This window comes from Mytilus edulis, chromosome 7 (assembly GCF_963676685.1).
Source record: "Mytilus edulis chromosome 7, xbMytEdul2.2, whole genome shotgun sequence".
Taxonomy (NCBI): Eukaryota; Metazoa; Mollusca; class Bivalvia; order Mytilida; family Mytilidae; genus Mytilus; species Mytilus edulis.
This window is the reverse complement of record NC_092350.1, coordinates 72,300,907-72,319,720: the sequence shown is the minus strand read 5'-3', so window position 1 is coordinate 72,319,720 and position 18,814 is coordinate 72,300,907. Positions and strand designations below refer to the sequence as shown.

The 18,814-nt window shown below is 33.7% G+C and overlaps 1 protein-coding gene and 1 long non-coding RNA gene across 2 annotated transcripts; both read right to left on the bottom strand.

Annotated features, from left to right (window-relative positions):
• Positions 1 to 472: 472 nt before the first annotated feature.
• Positions 473 to 2,942, bottom strand: LOC139482143 (uncharacterized). Its single transcript, XR_011654777.1, has 3 exons — positions 2,528 to 2,942; positions 1,642 to 1,777; positions 473 to 737 (listed from the first exon to the last, which is right to left on the bottom strand). It is a non-coding gene; the product is annotated as an uncharacterized lncRNA (long non-coding RNA).
• Positions 2,943 to 5,276: 2,334 nt separating this feature from the next.
• On the bottom strand, positions 5,277 to 18,107 carry LOC139483405 (uncharacterized). The gene is made up of 4 exons (XM_071267423.1): positions 17,032 to 18,107; positions 8,411 to 8,478; positions 7,276 to 7,571; positions 5,277 to 5,587 (listed from the first exon to the last, which is right to left on the bottom strand). Exons 3-4 carry the CDS (start codon positions 7,544 to 7,546, stop codon positions 5,277 to 5,279), a joined length of 582 nt encoding a protein of 193 aa, XP_071123524.1. The 5' UTR covers positions 7,547 to 7,571; positions 8,411 to 8,478; positions 17,032 to 18,107.
• Between the last annotated feature and the right edge of the window lie 707 nt (positions 18,108 to 18,814).

Genomic DNA, 18,814 nt, shown 5'->3' with positions numbered 1-18,814 from the left:
TATGCAATTATAGGTCAGAGCATGACCTTCAATGTTTCGGTTGTCATGATTCTCACAAATCAAATCAAGACAGCTCAAGCATCGCTTTACTCTGTACTATTGATTAAAATAAACCACAGTTCACCTCCTTGCTCTCTACCCGCCTTTATTCATATGTTTTGCATTGCGACCACAGGAAAATGTTATTATAAATTTGTAAGTCATTTCCGTATGTATTTTAAAAACAAATCGATTATTCCATTGGTTTTTTTTAAAAGGTGTATGCATCAATGACCCACTGCAAGGACCCCTCATCAATCTTTTTGTAGGCAGCTGACATTTTTGCCGGCATCGTGCTATTTTGCCGGCTATGATAAAAATTTCTTATTTTTTCCGCTTTGTCAGTTCTTTGTGTATAACGACTTATACATTGTATATGAGTGAATTTGTAAAATTATTTTTTAAATTCTAAGACAACCTGCATTGGTTTTGTTTTTGATTTTTCTTAAAAGGAAGATTGCTTTAGAAATATGCTATTTTGCCTGCTATAATTAGATATTTTGATAAATAGCCACTGCCTTTTTGTATGGCTTATATTTAAGGGCATGAAAGATATCTGACAAAAATTAATGTATCTGTAAGAATTAACTGCATACCTGTCTTTTGATAAATTTGGGTCTTCATTTAGAAGTTTTACAAGAGTTGTCTTATGTTGGATGCCATGTTCTGGAACCAGAAGTGTTGCGTCTATTCTTTGTCTAAAAAATATTAATTGTCTCTGAAATTCCATTGAATTAAGTGATCTTTTGTACATCTTTCATTAATAGTTGTCATGGTTGTATTCAGTAAAAGTATGTGAAGAATCTTATCATAATTCCCATGCTTAACTATAACATTTATATAATATAAAGATGTTTTTACTTATTGGGTTTGTTTTTTGTGCATATAGCACTGGCTAGCAACACACATTTTCGGGTACTGATGGGGGTGATTCAAGCATAGCTGGTGACAGAATCACACCTGGCAATAATTTGATTGGTTGATTCTGAGTCCTTTGATAACGTTGTGCGAGCCTCATGTAACTTCTTTTAATGTCTTATTTCCTTAGTGTTTGTTACAGTAAAGGTTATCTTTCTTCTTAATTAATTCAGCGTACTCAAACATAAATAAATATAAGCAACAGTAGTATACCGCTGTTTACAAAGTCATAATACGATAAAAAGTGAACAATCCGTGAAACACACCAAAACCGAGGGAAACAACCAACCACAAGAAAACAGCAAACACATAATTACACAAAGCCTAACACCAAAACACAGAAACGGACTGTCTGATTTACAGTTGCCAATTCATGACTTGGCACAGGACATTATTCCGGAAAATAATGGTCGATTTAACCTGGTTTTATGGCCAGTCAAACCTCCCGCATGTATGGCAAGTGTAAAAAATAACACATACATCACACCACTGTAGACTAAAAAACAGACATATCAGTAACCATGGTAACATTCACCACAAAGAACAACTGTGACATAGATAAATAATGCGTACATTACATGTGTACAGGTTTTATGAGAGAGAGAAAATGCATTTCCCATGACACGGTAAATCACTATCGCCTTAGAATTCCTGAATATATATATATTAAATATATTAAATTACCGTTTCTGTAAAGAGCTCGGTATACTGTCATCAATATTAACGCTATTCTGGTCAGAGTGTTCTTCAAAATTGTCGATTGCTACATCTATACATTCATGCATTTCCATGAATTCTGAACTTGTTGGTTCAAAAATGTCTGAAATATATTGATAAAGGTTACATTAGATACAAGTAAAAAAAATCATCTCTGTTTTATATTAAGAAGCTTTGATTTTTGGATAAAACAATACATTTGTAGTTGTGTTTGCTTTTATTGTTTTAACAAGTATCCAATCAAAAAAATAGAATATCGAATAATATTAAAAAAATGACAATCAACAATGATATTAAGGTGTTGTTCCATGTCACGATTTTTTCTTCTTAGACATTTCCATTTTCGTGAATTTCTAAGACATCTACATTTTGTATTCACATTATGTAATGAATAAACTTGTGCAATTTAAACCTATGCTATAATAGTCTATTTTTTTTTAAACATTCAATGGAACTGAGGTCGTGTTGACAAATCTCTTGACTAGGGATTTCAAAAAATGTTTTATATAAATAATATATTTTTATATGTTTATTAACTTGTATTTGTTCTTTTTGTCAAAAGGCAAGAAATCATTTTAACACCTATGCATAATTAATTCCACAGAACAAACTATTGTTTAAAGAACATGTAGAACTATAAATTATTGTTATTGGAAACAAGTGACTAAAAATTGTTTCATGTATGATGACATATTGATCGCAAAATTTGTCTAAAAATAGTTCGATCTTACAATTTAGAACCTGAAGAATACTTTTAAAAGAATTATGACCATAGTCTGTCATATATACTTTCAGGCACACGTGTTTTCAGGTGCCTTAAGTCAATAGACTGTTTTGAACATAATGTACTTACTCATTGGCGTATATGTAGAGTTCTCATCTTGACTATCATCACTACTATCATGTATTTCCTGAGTTTCATCCGTAGCAATACATGGATCCAAATCGTCGTCATCGCAATATTCATCAGAATCGTGATTGTTGTTGTTACATGTATCCCCTGATAGATTTTTAACAGTTTATCATGGTTACAATTATCAAAGGGTTTATAAAACCATCCATAATTGTCATCAGTATCGTCGTCATCATCCTCATCATCATCATCCCCATCGTCATCATCCCCGTCGTCATCATCAAACCCTAAATCTATGTTGAGGTCACGTGGAATTATTCCAAGTTCCTTTGCAAGATCTCGGGCACGACGTATTCCAATTTTCCATGCAGAAATTTCTTCGCCTAAAGCAGGGTAGCCTCTCAAGGAACATGTTCAATGTTACTCCTCCAGGATACTAACTTTTCCATACATTCTTCTGCTTAATGTGGGCTTTGGCAAACTTTGGGGCATTATCATTAGCTTCAATCTGACTTAGTCGGATCATATGGCTTACATTGCGATACATTTGACCATATGGATACACATGATGGTTGCCTACAAACTGGCCATTCTTTGAAAAGAAGTCTTCGCAACAATCTGACCCTGTTAGATGGAGTAAGCATTGGCTGTTTGGAAAATTATCTCTGTAGAAGCAAATAAGCATTACTGCAAAGTGAACTGAAATAAATATGTCGCAATATGTTTCTCGGGACAAAAAATTGGAGGTCAGAGTAAGTGCTTGATTAAGGTAAACATAATTCCGCCAAATTCCTAGAAAATGTGTGACAAATCCTGCGAGAGAGATACGTTCAGCAAGCGAAGCTTTCGGACTGAAGAAAATGTCAACATACTGATGTACCACATAAAGAAAGGCCTTAGTTCCTTTGACTGAAGGAATAGGAGCACGGTCGTCACTTCAATTAATTAGATCATTGAGACAATCTTGCACCCTCTGAAATGATAACTCCTGTGCTACTTTCCAGTTTTGACGATCACGATCTCTCCGTACATGATCTCGTGTCAACCCGTGCACTAAAACAGGGAATGATCTCATAACCAGCTCAATTTGGTTCATATGTACAAGCAAATCTGGTCCAATATGTAGCATTCTTGATGTATGATCAAGGTGATTTATGATTTTCTTATGGTTATGTATTACGTCTTGATCTCCAATTTCTCTTATTACATAACCATTTTCAACCACTTCTTTCCTAGCTGAAAATATGAAACCAAGATGTCATCCAATAGGTCTGAATCTGTCTCCTGCGGTACATGTCATGAGTTGTAAATGCAGTTTTCTTCGCCTGCTGTCACCATCAGAACTATTACCTATAAGCGGTCCTAATTCATGTTCCAGATGTAGCTCATACAAATTTTGTACCTTTTGCCACTGATGGTATACAGTATGATGAGTGAATCGGTTGCATGTTGGCATAAGTAATGCTACTAAATGTGGAATCTTTTCATGCAAAGGATTAAGTAATATAACTCTTGCATATTTACCAATAATGTTCTTGTCAAATGCATTTACCAGACGGTCATAAGCATCACGGTCGTTGCCAACTTTTATGTGATTATTCTCCATGCATTTGTGGTTGTCTTTAGGTCCACAAAACCCCAAAAGTTCATCTCTATCTTGGTGATACATAACAGTACCAACAATAGCTGTCTCATCTTCTGCCGCTAAAACAGGAGTTCGTGGTATTTTGTAAATTTCCATAATACCCTTTACTAGTTTTGAATAGTAAACAAAGTTTTTTTCTTGTATTCCAGGAGCCATTTCAAAGTGGGCAATTTCCGCCATCGATACATGGTATTCAGATTTGGCCCTTCCAAGTTAATTGCAACAAAGTTTGCCAGTTTCGGACCTCCCATGATTAACAGTGCTTCGAAAATTTTTCGTGTACTAGACTTATATCGTTTCCCGTGCGGTCCTTGCACATGGAAATTGTTGGCAATCGATTCAATTGTTTCAAGGAAAACATTTTTGTTGTCTAAAATTCCCTTTTCCTCAGCTTTTACTAGCTTATCATGCTTATGGTAAATTGCCTTAATGTCACCTCTTGAACTAAATTCTGTCAATTTCTCTCTAAGTGTTCTTGTACGTAATTTTAATCGAATGTGTTTGCTTTTAAGAAAAAATGCATCTGAACGACACTTTTTAAGTTCTTCAGATTTCTTTTGAAGTAAATTAAGTTGTTCTGTTATAGTCATGTAATCAAAACGAACCTTTGTTAAGTCCCTGTTCCCATCATTTACGTTGAGAGTACGTAAGAGTAACCTCTTTTTGAAGGATGGCAAAGTAGGTATACCTTTGCACAGCTCACATATCTTTTCTTCTTTCATCACATAACCAGTACATTTAACATGCTTAAATGTTCCTTTAAATTCTGTTGTATGTTTCTTTAAATTAACAGTTACAAACGGCAAAGGATACCAGCTTGTATTGTTGTCGTCTTCTCCTACTTTACATCATTGATTAATAATTTAACATTGAAAGACTGTTCCTCTCCTGATGCCATGAGATATGTTGTATTATTTAAATAATATCCTTGACACTTTGTCACATCTAGTCAACTGGTTTTCTCTTCATTCAAGTTACGTTTAATGAAAAAGCTTGCAATGTCTCTAGTTTTGTTAGTCTGAAACTTAGCCTGTCGTTCCTTATGGTCTCTGCTGTTTGCATGTTCCCTGGCTCTCTGGACAGGATTTCCTCTGCATCCCAAGTTTATGTCAATTTTGCAGCAGCGACAATGTGCATTCTTTCGATTAAGCAGAAAAATTCCTTGTTCATCCCAACTGCATAAACATTTGCCAAATGTCCCCTTGAACTGGCATGAAATTTAACATTTTGGATTTTCTTTCCAAAATCTCCCAACTTGTAATTTTTGTTGCAAAGAGAGCAAGAAAACATAGATTTTCCATCTTCCTCAACTTTAAATTTACAGCTTACATTGAATTTTTCATCTTCTTCTTTCTCTAGTTCACTAATAAGACTCTCCAATCTTGAAATCCCATCATGGAAAATGCTATCATTAACTGCAAAAGAAATAAAATGCATTATTTATAAACACTTAAATAGTAACAATAATGCAAGCTGTGTCGTGCTAAGAATACTTCCTCTCTTGATTTAAATGGAAGTATCGGCAGACAGTAGGTCGGTGTCTTTATTATAATCACACTTCATATATACAAAGTTCATGGGACGGACTGACGGACGGAGTCGCTCGCTCGAGTTTTACCATATATTACCAATCAATCGATCTTCACGAAGATCTTATCAATCAAATCATGATTCAAAATAACAATGTAATCAACCATGCATGATCAGGCATCAATCAACCGAGTACATTGTGTAATACGGGCCACATTGCCGTTTTACAGATTGCCAGTCAATCGATCGAGTTTTACCATGTATTACCAATCAATCGATCTTCATAAAGATCTAATCAGTCAAATCTTGATTCAAAATGACCATGTAATCAATCAATCAAGTACACTGTGTAATACGGGCCCCATTGACGTTTTACAGATTGCCGATCAATCAATCGAGTTTTACTATTAATTACCATTCAATCGATCTTCATGAAGATCTAATCAATCAAATCATGATTCAGAGTAATCATTTAATCATGATTAGAAATTTATTTATCAAGTACACTGTAATACGGGCTCCATTTATCTGTGTTACAGATTGCCTATCAATCAATTTACCAAGTACAATGTGTAATACTGGCCCCCATTTATCTGTGTGACAGATTGCCGATCAATCAATAAAAATAATGATTTTTGCAGAATTACCAACCAACTAACCAATGGGGAAAGACCACCACCATCAATTGTTCTCTGAACAATTGGTTGAAAACAATTGGTTATATCATTTTAAATGACTTCATTCTTTTTATTAAAATGAAATCAAGGAATTGTATATTTTTGATATATAATAAGATTCTGCAGTCATTTTCACAAAAAATCTTACGACTACAGTTGATCGTAAGTCATGAACAAGTCAGTATACTTATGATCAATCTTAGTCTTAAGTTTTTTTGTGAAACTGACTTCTGAACACCAGACATGTACAGTCTTATTTTAATCTTTATATTGACAGTCTTTTACACAGTCTTCATCAGATTATGTTACAATTGTCAGACTTTAAAAGGGTCAGTTAATGTTTATATTATGTAAACATAGTTTTTTTAAAAATGGTTTCACATTTCATCAATCTTGCAAAATTTAACCAAATATCACATAAATAAATTAGTTCAAGAGTCTTTTCTTTACAAAACATCATATTTAATGGAAATATTTAAATTGTAATTGATATATTGCCAAGGAGGGGGAGGAGGATTTTGAAAATAAATAACCTGTCCTGGCAAAAGCTGAAAATAAATAGTTGAGCAGCGAAGCCGTGAAAAATAAATAAACTGGTTAAGCATAAAGTGAAAATAAATAACTCATCAGGCAGGATTTTGAAAATTAATAACAGGTTTTGAAAATAAATAACTTGTCCTGGCAAAAGCTGAAAATAAACAGTTACGCGGTGAAAAATAAATAACGTTGGATTGGCATAAAGTGAAAACAAATAACTCATCCGAAACAAAAACTCCTGCCCCCCCCCCCCCCCCCCTCCAGAATATCAAAAGGTCGTCCCCTAAACGTGAAACGTTGTTTATTATAGACGAACAAATAAAAATACAACACTTGGTTGAAATTAAGTTTGCACATACCATTTGAAACTTCTTCTACGCAGTTTTCTTCTAAATTCTCGAACCCACTCGTCAGTGATGTTAATCCTACATCACTATGACCACTATGTTCCAAAGTGTCCAATTTGAAATGTTTGTTTGATTCATCTCCCGTTATAGCTTCCTCCTCTTGTTTTCGAATGTGTTTTGCAGCTACACAGTCACAATAATCACATCTTAAAGTTCCAGTAAATTCCTCACATTCATGACAATTTAAACATTTCCCTCTGTCAATGCTTCGTATGTCTTTCATTTTGGCAATCAAATAATGACAAATTCTTTCAACAAATTAAAAGTGATTAAGCAAGACACACAATGTCAATGAGAATAGACGCAACAAATTAAGTGCAAATAAATCGATGTGTTACGCAACTCACATGACGCAACTAGTGCAAAAGGTTCAATATCTACTGGGTAATTTACTGAAGATTATTAATTGTGACAGTGTAATTAAATTTAATCAATATCAAAACTTGTGTAAATAAGTTTCAGCAGGTGTGGAAATTTTAATGACAAAGAGTTTGGGAAATTCAGTGAAGATCGTTGCACAACAAACTGAAATTTATGACCCATTGATATATCACAATCGGTCAATTACTACCTTTTGATATATTTCCTCGGTAAAATTGCACCCCATTGATATATTTGACGGATCAAAAAAGGGACCCATTCCAGCAGCACATATGTATATACCTTTATATAGGAAGAGACCCCCCCCCCCGTGGTATGGGATTTGCTCATTTTTGAAGGTTGCGTTTAGTTCTCTGCAGAATGTCTACAATTTATAACCTTCAGGCCTGTTGTTTTAAATTAAAAAAAAATGTTTTGTGTCAATACAAATAAAATGTTTTGATTGTTTTGGTTTTTTTTGGTATGCATTTACATGTATATATATACACCATATCAGTATTTGGAAATCTGTTCCCCTTGACCAAAAAACCTCTTTTGCTTAAACTTATGAGATAATACAACAATAACTTTTCCATTGTGGTGTCAGATATATTATCTATCATGTCAGACGTTTAAATTTTACTGGAATTTTTGCAGTAATGGCAGATAAATAGTGATAAGGTGTATTGCTTTGATTATATAATACATGTACACATTTAAGTTGTACCTCAAAATTTGGCCAGATAGATTCTTCCATTTCTCTGGTAACAATCTGTCTGCAATTTCTGCACAAACCTATATAAAAAAAAGAAATAATTTTGATACTTGCACTTTCAAGCTAATTTTTGAATTTATAAAAAAAGTACAAATGTGTGTGATAAATTTTAAAATTTTGTACATTTTATTTTAAATTTAATAAGTGTATCATGTCTATGGGCCTAGGGATAATATAATTTTATTACTACAATTGTTTTATTCTGTGAAAAACCAAATCATGCAATGAACAGATTGTCAAGAAATATATAAATAATGAACATGTATATGGGGAAATCATTGTTGCATTCATAAGTCTTGATTGTTTTCTAAATTTTTTACAGTAACACTTGTATGCAGGGATTGAAGTTTAAATTTTGGCACATTCATAAATGTATGACATGTCACAGAAGACCACATCTTAAATTTTGTCCCAACTGTATATATAGTTCTATTCAAGAAAAGCAGACATTTCAGTAGACCCTGTACCATATTTTTGTCTGTATTACATTGTATTATATCATAAAAAACAACCATTTTTGGAGTAAATGTGTACATTATACTAGATTATGGAGTGTGTGTCCGAGCGAGAACTTCTCTATGTTCATTACTTTAGGAATATCTATCAAAAAGTAGTATTTTAATATTCAGCCCCATTCATCTATTTAGTCAGACGTCAGTCGCTACCTTGATATACCCTATCTTTTGTTAAATTTGTCGGGTAACTTATGACAATAAGCATTTGACGTCTTGAGCCGAACAGTTTTATCATTTTTACACAATTTAATCTACTGTGTGATGGTTCATATTCTGGACGCCAGTCTTTGCTCCTTTGTAATAAATCTACATACCAAAAAACAAATATGAAGCTTAGAAATGGAAAAATATTAAATACTAAACTCGTTCAAAGGGTATCTACACGTCTCAATCTTCAGAATCGCTTATCTAAAAATACTACCATAGCTAACGTTTTTAACAATAAAAATCGTGGTTACCCTTCTATCGATAAGTGTCATGCCAAAAAATGACTTACGTGTCCCCGTCTTTCCACCAACAATACAGTAAGGTCCACATTTAATGGTCGCACATTTTCTCTAAATTTTGAAACTGATATTACTTGAAAAACAAACAGTATTATTTATTTACTCACATGAAACAAACCGGGATGCGGTATTCAGTACGTAGGTGAAACTGGGCGATATTTATCTAAACGCACGCAAGAACACCTGTATCGTTTTAAAAGACCCAATAAATTCAAAAGTATCATTTATCAACATCTTAAGAAGCACAGTCATCCTATTAAATATTTAACAGTTCAACCTTTAGAAGTAGTAAATAAGCAGCCTGGGGAATCTCATTCCAAGTTTGTACGATCACGAAAAATAAATGAATTAAATTGGATTAAAAAATTACAGACAGTCTACCCTCTCGGTCTTAATGATAATATCATGGGAATTGGCAATATATCAAGAACCGATTCTGTTAACATTTTGGATATAGTTTCTAAAACTGTTCGTAAAAATCGTTCTCATGGACGCAGAAAAAATCGCAATCAAAGAAAATTTCGGACCAACCATACAAATATTTCGGACCTAATTTCCATTTCAAAAAACAACGGCAGACATTATCTGTTAACCAAGCTTTGTTCTTTACCTATAAATAAATTAAATAAAATTTTAGAGGATTGCAACACAATTTCATATTACAGTCCTAAGTATGAAATTGTCCAAATTATAATGGCATATTGTTATTCTAAACTGTTTCCAAAAATTGATCGCCCTGAAGATCATAAAAAACATTTTATTAAAATAAAGTATGTCAATAAAGGTTTTGATTTTGTAAATATTGCCGGTATTTTTAACGACCATTCTGTTAAAGACCAAATTCCTGGATATTTTGATAATACTGAACTCCCTCTCATTTGTTATATTTACAAGAAATCTACCCGAAAATATGTGTTTAATTATAGCCAATTGTGTAAAGATGTAAATATCACTGAAAATACACCTATGTCGTGTAATTGTAGTAATTCAGAATACACCTATGGACCAATTTCCCATGTTATAACAGGAGACCTTAACATCGTTCGCGACCGAGAGTTAAAATCATTCCTCAGTAAAGGACCTAAATATCGTCCCCCGTCAACTATTAACTGGAATGAGTGTCGTAATATCATCAACGACTCACTCCGCGCCTACTGTTTGAAATGGGTAAAACGGGAAAAAGCTGACAAAAAATCTTTGGACTCTTTTTTTAATTCAGTAATGAAGATAGTTGATATTCGAATACAACATTTTAAAGAACATTTTACCCTCAACAAAAACTATAAAAACCCTATTTCGCGTATCAAAAATAAACTAACAGAACTAGCCAAGGAATTTGTTTTTGTTCTGGCTGATAAAGCTGCGAATAATATCATTATTGTTTGACGTAAATTTTATATAGAGGTTCTGCAAAAGGAAATCACGAATTCACCAACATTCCAACTGACTTCATTTTCAGAAAACGACATCTGTAACAAACATAAACTTTTAGCTACTTCTTTACAAGCAGAACCAAACACAATGAAAGTCCCAACTATGTACTGGCTTCCGAAGCTGCACAAAAAACCTTACAAATATAGATTTATTTCATCTTCCAGCCATTGTTCAACTACTAAATTGTCTGTTTTACTTACTAGTACACTTGGTACAATAAACTAGAGGCTCTAAAGAGCCTGTGTCGCTCACCTTGGTCTATGCGCATATTAAACAAAGGACACAAATGGATTCATGACAAAATTGTATTTTGGTGATGGTGATGTGATTGAAGTTCTTACTTTACTGAACGATTTTGCTTCTTACAATTATATCTATCATGAACTTTGCCCATTAGTAACAGAGAACTATATTTGGTAAAAATTTACATAAATTTACCAAATTAATGAAAATTGTTAAAAATTGACTATAAAGGGCAATAACTCCTTAAGGGGTCAATTGACCATTTAGGTCATGTTGACTTATTTGTAGATCTTACTTTGCTGAACATTATTACTGTTTACAGTTTATCGCTATCTATAATAGTATTCAAGATAACCAAAAACGGCAAAATTTCTTTAAAAATTACCAATTGGAGGGCAGCAACCCAACAACCAGTTGTCCAATTCATCTGAAAAATTCAGGGCAGATAGATATTGACTTGATTAACAATTTAACTTCTTGTCAGATTTGCTCTAGATGCTTTGGTTTCATAGTTATAAGCAAAAAACTGCATTTTACCCCTATGTTCTATTTTTAGCCGTGGCGGCCTTCTTGGTTGAATGGCCAGGTCATCGGACACATTTTTCAAACTAGATACCCCAAAGATGATTGTGGCCTAGTAGTTTCAGTGGAGATTTTGTAAAAGATTACTTAGATTTATGAACTAGAGGCTCTAAAGAGCCTGTGTCGCTCACCTTGGTCTATGTGCATATTAAACAAAGGACACAAATGGATTCATGACAAAATTGTATTTTGGTGATGGTGATGTGTTTGAAGTTCTTACTTTACTGAATGATTTTGCTTCTTACAATTATATCTATAATGAACTTTGCCCATTAGTAACAGAGAACTATATTTGGTAAAAATTTACATAAATTTACCAAATTAATGAAAATTGTTAAAAATTGACTATAAAGGGCAATAACTCCTTAAGGGGTCAATTGACCATTTAGGTCATGTTGACTTATTTGTAGATCTTACTTTGCTGAACATTATTGCTGTTTACAGTTTATCGCTATCTATAATAGTATTCAAGATAACCAAAAACGGCAAAATTTCTTTAAAAATTACCAATTGGAGGGCAGCAACCCAACAACCCATTGACCGATTCATCTGAAAATTTCAGGGAAGATAGATCTTGACCTGATAAACATTTTTATCCCATGTCAGATTTCCTCAAAATGCTTTGGTTTTTGAGTTATAAGCCAAAAACTGCATTTTACCCCTATGTTCTATTTTTAGCGGTGGCGGCCATCTTGGTTGGTTGACCAGGTCACGCCACACATTTTTTAAACTAGATACCCCAAAGATGATTGTGGCCAAGTTTGAATTAATTTGGCCCAGTAGTTTCAGAGGAGAAGATTTTTGTAAAAGATTACTTTAATTTACGAAAAATGGTTAAAAATTGACTATAAAGGGCAATAACTCCTAAACGGGTCAACTGACCATTTTGGTCATGTTGACTTATTTGTAGATCTTACTTTGCTGAACATTATTGCTGTTTACAGTTTATCTCTATCTATAATAATATTCAAGATAATAACCAAAAACAGCAAAATTTCCTCAAAATTACCAATTCAGGGGCAGCAACCCAACAACCGATTGACCGATTCATCTGAAAATTTCAGGGCAGATAGATCTTGACCTGATAAACATTTTTACCCCATGTCAGATTTGCTCTAAATGCTTTGGTTTTTGAGTTATAAGCCAAAAACTGCATTTTACCCCTATGTTCTATTTTTAGCCGTGGCGGCCATCTTGGTTGGTTGACCGGGTCACGCCACACATTTTTTAAACTAGATACCCCAATGATGATTGTGGCCAAGTTTGGTTTGATTTGGCCCAGTAGTTTCAGAGGAGAAGATTTTTGTAAAAGTTAACGACGACGGACGCCGGACGCCGGACGCCGGACGCCAAGTGATGAGAAAAGCTCACTTGGCCCTTCGGGCCAGGTGAGCTAAAAATGGTTAAAGATTGACTATAAAGGGCAATAACTCCTAAAGGGGTCAACTGACCATTTTGGTCATGTTGACTTATTTGTAGATCTTACTTTGCTGAACATTATTGCTGTTTACAATTTATCTCTATCTATAATAATATTCAAGATAATAACCAAAAACAGCAAAATTTCCTCAAAATTACCAATTCAGGGGCAGCAACCCAACAACCGATTGACCGATTCATCTGAAAATTTCAGGGCAGATAGTTCTTGACCTGATAAACATTTTTATCCCATGTCAGATTTCCTCAAAATGCTTTGGTTTTTGAGTTATAAGCCAAAAACTGCATTTTACCCCTATGTTCTATTTTTAGCGGTGGCGGCCATCTTGGTTGGTTGACCAGGTCACGCCACACATTTTTTAAACTAGATACCCCAAAGATGATTGTGGCCAAGTTTGGATTAATTTGGCCAAGTAGTTTCAGAGGAGAAGATTTTTGTAAAAGATTACTTTAATTTACGAAAAATGGTTAAAAATTGACTATAAAGGGCAATAACTCCTAAACGGGTCAACTGACCATTTTGGTCATGTTGACTTATTTGTAGATCTTACTTTGCTGAACATTATTGCTGTTTACAGTTTATCTCTATCTATAATAATATTCAAGATAATAACCAAAAACAGCAAAATTTCCTCAAAATTACCAATTCAGGGGCAGCAACCCAACAACCGATTGACCGATTCATCTGAAAATTTCAGGGCAGATAGATCTTGACCTGATAAACATTTTTATCCCATGTCAGATTTCCTCAAAATGCTTTGGTTTTTGAGTTATAAGCCAAAAACTGCATTTTACCCCTTTGTTCTATTTTTAGCCGTGGCGGCCATCTTGGTTGGTTGACCAGGTCACGCCACACATTTTTTAAACTAGATACCCCAAAATGATTGTGGCCAAATTTGGATTAATTTGGCCAAGTAGTTTCAGAGGAGAAGATTTTTGTAAAAGATTACTTTAATTAACGAAAAATGGTTAAAAATTGACTATAAAGGGCAATAACTCCTAAACGGGTCAACTGACCATTTTGGTCATGTTGACTTATTTGTAGATCTTACTTTGCTGAACATTATTGCTGTTTACAGTTTATCTCTAACTATAATAATATTCAAGATAATAACCAAAAACAGCAAAATTTCTTCAAAATTACCAATTCAGGGGCAGCAACCCAACAACCGATTGACCGATTCATCTGAAAATTTCAGGGCAGATAGATCTTGACCTGATAAACATTTTTACCCCATGTCAGATTTGCTCTAAATGCTTTGGTTTTTGAGTTATAAGCCAAAAACTGCATTTTACCCCTATGTTCTATTTTTAGCCGTGGCGGCCATCTTGGTTGGTTGACCGGGTCACGCCACACATTTTTTAAACTAGATACCCCAATGATGATTGTGGCCAAGTTTGGTTTGATTTGGCCCAGTAGTTTCAGAGGAGAAGATTTTTGTAAAAGTTAACGACGACGGACGACGGACGCCAAGTGATGAGAAAAGCTCACTTGGCCCTTCGGGCCAGGTGAGCTAAAAACCTGATAATAAATTGTTCAAATAAGGCCTTTGAAAATAGTGGAATTAATTACTTTTGGAGTGTCAAAAACTCGTTGGAAGTACTTGATAAATTGCATGCATATATTGGTGATTTTGAATCTGTTCGAAGTTTTGATTTTTCTACCCTATATACCACTTTGCCTCATATTCTTATTAAGAAAAAATTCACATCCCTAATTAACTGGGCATTTAAAAAGTCGGAATGCGAGTACATATGTTCAAACTCTTTTAGATCATTTTTTAGTAGCAATAAACAAAAGAACTATGTCAATTGGACATGCTTTGATACTATTTATGCACTTGAATTTTTACTTGATAACATTTTTGTTCGCTTTGGAGATTCCGTATATCGTCAAGTTATTGGAATTCCAATGGGGACTAACTGTGCACCACTTATTGCGGACCTGTTTTTGTATTGTTATGAGTTACAATTTATGACTAAAATTAGCAAAGACCCATCAAAACAACATTTGATACAAAAATTTAACAATACTTTTAGATATTTGGATGATATATTGGCTCTAAATAATGACGACTTCAGTATGTATACTAAAGAAATTTATCCTGTAGAACTTACTTTAAATAAAGCTAATGATAACAATGACCACTGCCCTTTCCTCGATCTTGATATCTATATCATAAACGGGAAGCTTAATACAAAAATTTATGATAAAAGAGATGATTTTTCATTTCCTATTGTTAATTATCCATTATTAGATGGTGACGTTCCCTTGTCACCATCTTATGGTGTTTATATATCTCAACTTGTACGATTCACTCGTGTATGTAACAATGTATTAGATTTTAGCGAGAGAAATTTATGTATTACTGAAAAATTATTACACCAGGGTTTTCGATATCACAAACTGGTCAAAACATTTACTAAATTTTATCACCGGTATAAGGAAATAATTCGTAAATATAACTCAACATGCAGACATCTTATACGTTTAGGTATTTCACATCCAAAATTTTATGGAAATATTCTTTATAAAGCACAAAAATGTCAGTATTCTCCTCAGAAACTAACAAAACCTTTAAATAGACTTATTAAAAGGGGATATAGTTACGATACTGTTGTCAGGTCATTAAAGATTGCATATTTTGGCTTTAACATTGATTCACTGATAGGGTCTTTGCATCGGAACTAAACACATTTATTTCTAAAAAAACAGTTGTTGGCATGACACGGGTTATGTTCTTCTCATATATTTTATGATAGTATGATACTAAACCCCTAACGGGAGGGATTGTACCTGATATTCATATGATGAAGACATAATCTTTCAATCAGTTTAATTGAGGTCTGGAGCTGGCATGTCAGTTAACTGCTAGTAGTCTGTTGTTATTTATGTATTATTGTCATTTTATTTATTTTCTTTTGTTACATCTTTTGACATCAGACTCGGACTTCTCTTGAACTGAATTTTAATGTGCGTATTGTTATTCTTTTACTTTTCTACATTGGCTAGAGGTATAGGGGGAGGGTTGAGATCTCATAAACATGTTTAACCCCGCCGCAATTTTGCGCCTGTCCCAAGTCAGGAGCCTCTGGCCTTTGTTAGTCTTGTATGATTTTAAATTTTAGTTTCTTGTGTATAATTCGGAGTTTAGTATGACGTCCATTATCACTGTACTATTATGCATATTTTAGGGGCCAGCTGAAGGACACCTACGGGTGCGGGAATTCTCGCTACATTGAAGACCCATTGGTTGCCTTCGGCTGTTGTTTGCTCTATGGTCGGGTGGTTGTCGCTTTGACATATTCACCATTTCCTTTCTCAATTTTATTTTTATGGTGTACACATATGGTTTGAAAGGCACCTACATTACTCCAAAAATGGTTGGTTTAAATGATATAATACAGACAAAAAATATGGTTCTTCAGACCTTGGAAGTTCTATATTGACAATATATTACTTTCATGTTCAGACTTTAAAAAATTGCATACATGTAGCCACTAGTACTAGCAAGACAAAATGTAAACCTACTTAGATTTTTTTTTTAAAATACATGTTTAGCATAGCTCCCCCCCCCCCCCCCCCCTGAATATCTGAATAAGTTTATTCAACTTCGATGCCCTGAATATTAATATTTTCTAGAAAATGGACTCAGGGCAAATGTGTTATTAGGGCGAACAGACATGATACAGTTCAGACTGAAAATTAAGATTAATTCACTCTACCCCCACATTTGTTCCACATTACTCTTTAAAAAAATTGTCAGTACTACACTGCAAATTAAGGGCTTGGGTTCTGAAGTTTTATTAAGTTATCAAACAGCCTCCTAATTATCTTTAAACTTGAGATGATTACCTGATCCTATTGGAAGCACAACTCCTCTGGTTCTCAAAAGGTGGTGGCTTATCTGAGGCGTGACTGCCCGGTCGGATTCAGGCTTGGATTTACCCTTGTGGTCAGGATGACCACATAATATGCTGCTCCTCCTCCACTTCATACCGAGAGAATACCTGTGGTTCGGACACCCCAAATATTCTCCCATGACAGAAAATATTCCAGCCCGAAAGCAAATTAAATGTCCCTCATTTAAATTTGTCAATTTTCCCAGTTTGTTAGAAATTAAGTGATTTCTTATATCCTTAATGCATTCCTTTTACAAAATCACAGCGTTTTCAGCGGGATAGAAGATTGATGTATCACATTTTACATTACTAAAGCATGAGAAACTGCATCTCATCTCAACGTCTGCTTCCATAGTTGTTGATATGGAATATAAACAATAGACATTTTATGGTTTTCAAGTAAGAGAGCTCCATAATTTTACGGGAAAAGGGAGATAATTTCAGGCAAACTAACAAATTTTCAAATTTCTTTTTCTACACTTTTATTAAAAAAAAACACACTTTTACCATGTTTACATGATAAACATAGAAAAGTTATAAAACTTCAATTTGGTGTATAATTATACTGGGTTCTTAGTTGTTCATCCAAATAAGCATCATTCAATAGTGTGCAATTTACAAAGGAATGATAGGAACAACTAGTGATTTAATATCATTATTTTTATTTGTACTACTATTTGTTGGTGATTTTTTTTGTATATTCTTATCTTTAATACTGTAGTGAAGATATTTATACACAAAAAACTGAGAATTGGAATATTGGATGAATCACTTTTTTTAAGATCTGCCTGGTTCTAAAAATAGCTGTACTTTAAAATATGTTATTAATAAAAGCTTTAATAACTGTCAAATCAGAAAGAAGTAAATATACACTTTAATGCTACATTAGTTTTATGCACTAAATGTGCATATTTTGAATAGTGCTTGAAAGCAAAAGGATTGATAATCTAAATAAATACACTCAAATTGAGCACTAACAACTGATAAGTGGCCTCCAGTGGACAAGTCAAACCATGGAAAAAAAATTACCTGCCTGCCTGGTTTGTTTACAAAGAGTAGACCCGGGGGAGGGAAACAGACATTCTTTTAAATGTGGCCTCAATGGTACAGAACATGCATATTATATACATATACATAAAATTGAGAATGGAAATGGGGAATGTGTCAAAGAGACATCAACTTGCCCATAGAGCCAACAACAGTGGAACGCCACCAATGGGTCTTCAATGCAAAGAGAAACTCCAGCATCCTGAGGAGTCCTTCAGCTGTCCCCTAAACAAATATGTATACTAGTTCAGTGATAATGTATACAATTATAGATAAATACTTACGTTGCTTCTGTGAAGGTAAACTTATCAACTCCAAATACTTTTCCCAGAGGATCTTTTTTACAGAACACGATACTAGGGTCATTTGGATTATACAACTGTCTGCTACCAATGTAATCCTTCAGATAACTACAGACCTTCAATTTACACATAAACCAGTTGAAATTAAGAATGCAAGTTTTTATAGTGTCAAAATTGATATGGTAGCATTTTTACAATAACATGAATAATAAAAACTTGACATAAATTTCTTCATTTATTATTATGTTTACAGTATTTAAATATGTTGATTGCAATAAAGATAAAATCACTACTGAAAATATGAATAAAAGCTTTAATTATTGTGAAACCTGGTGCTGTGCAGTTTTGGCATTAATAAAATCATGGAAATAATTTCTGAATTCAGAG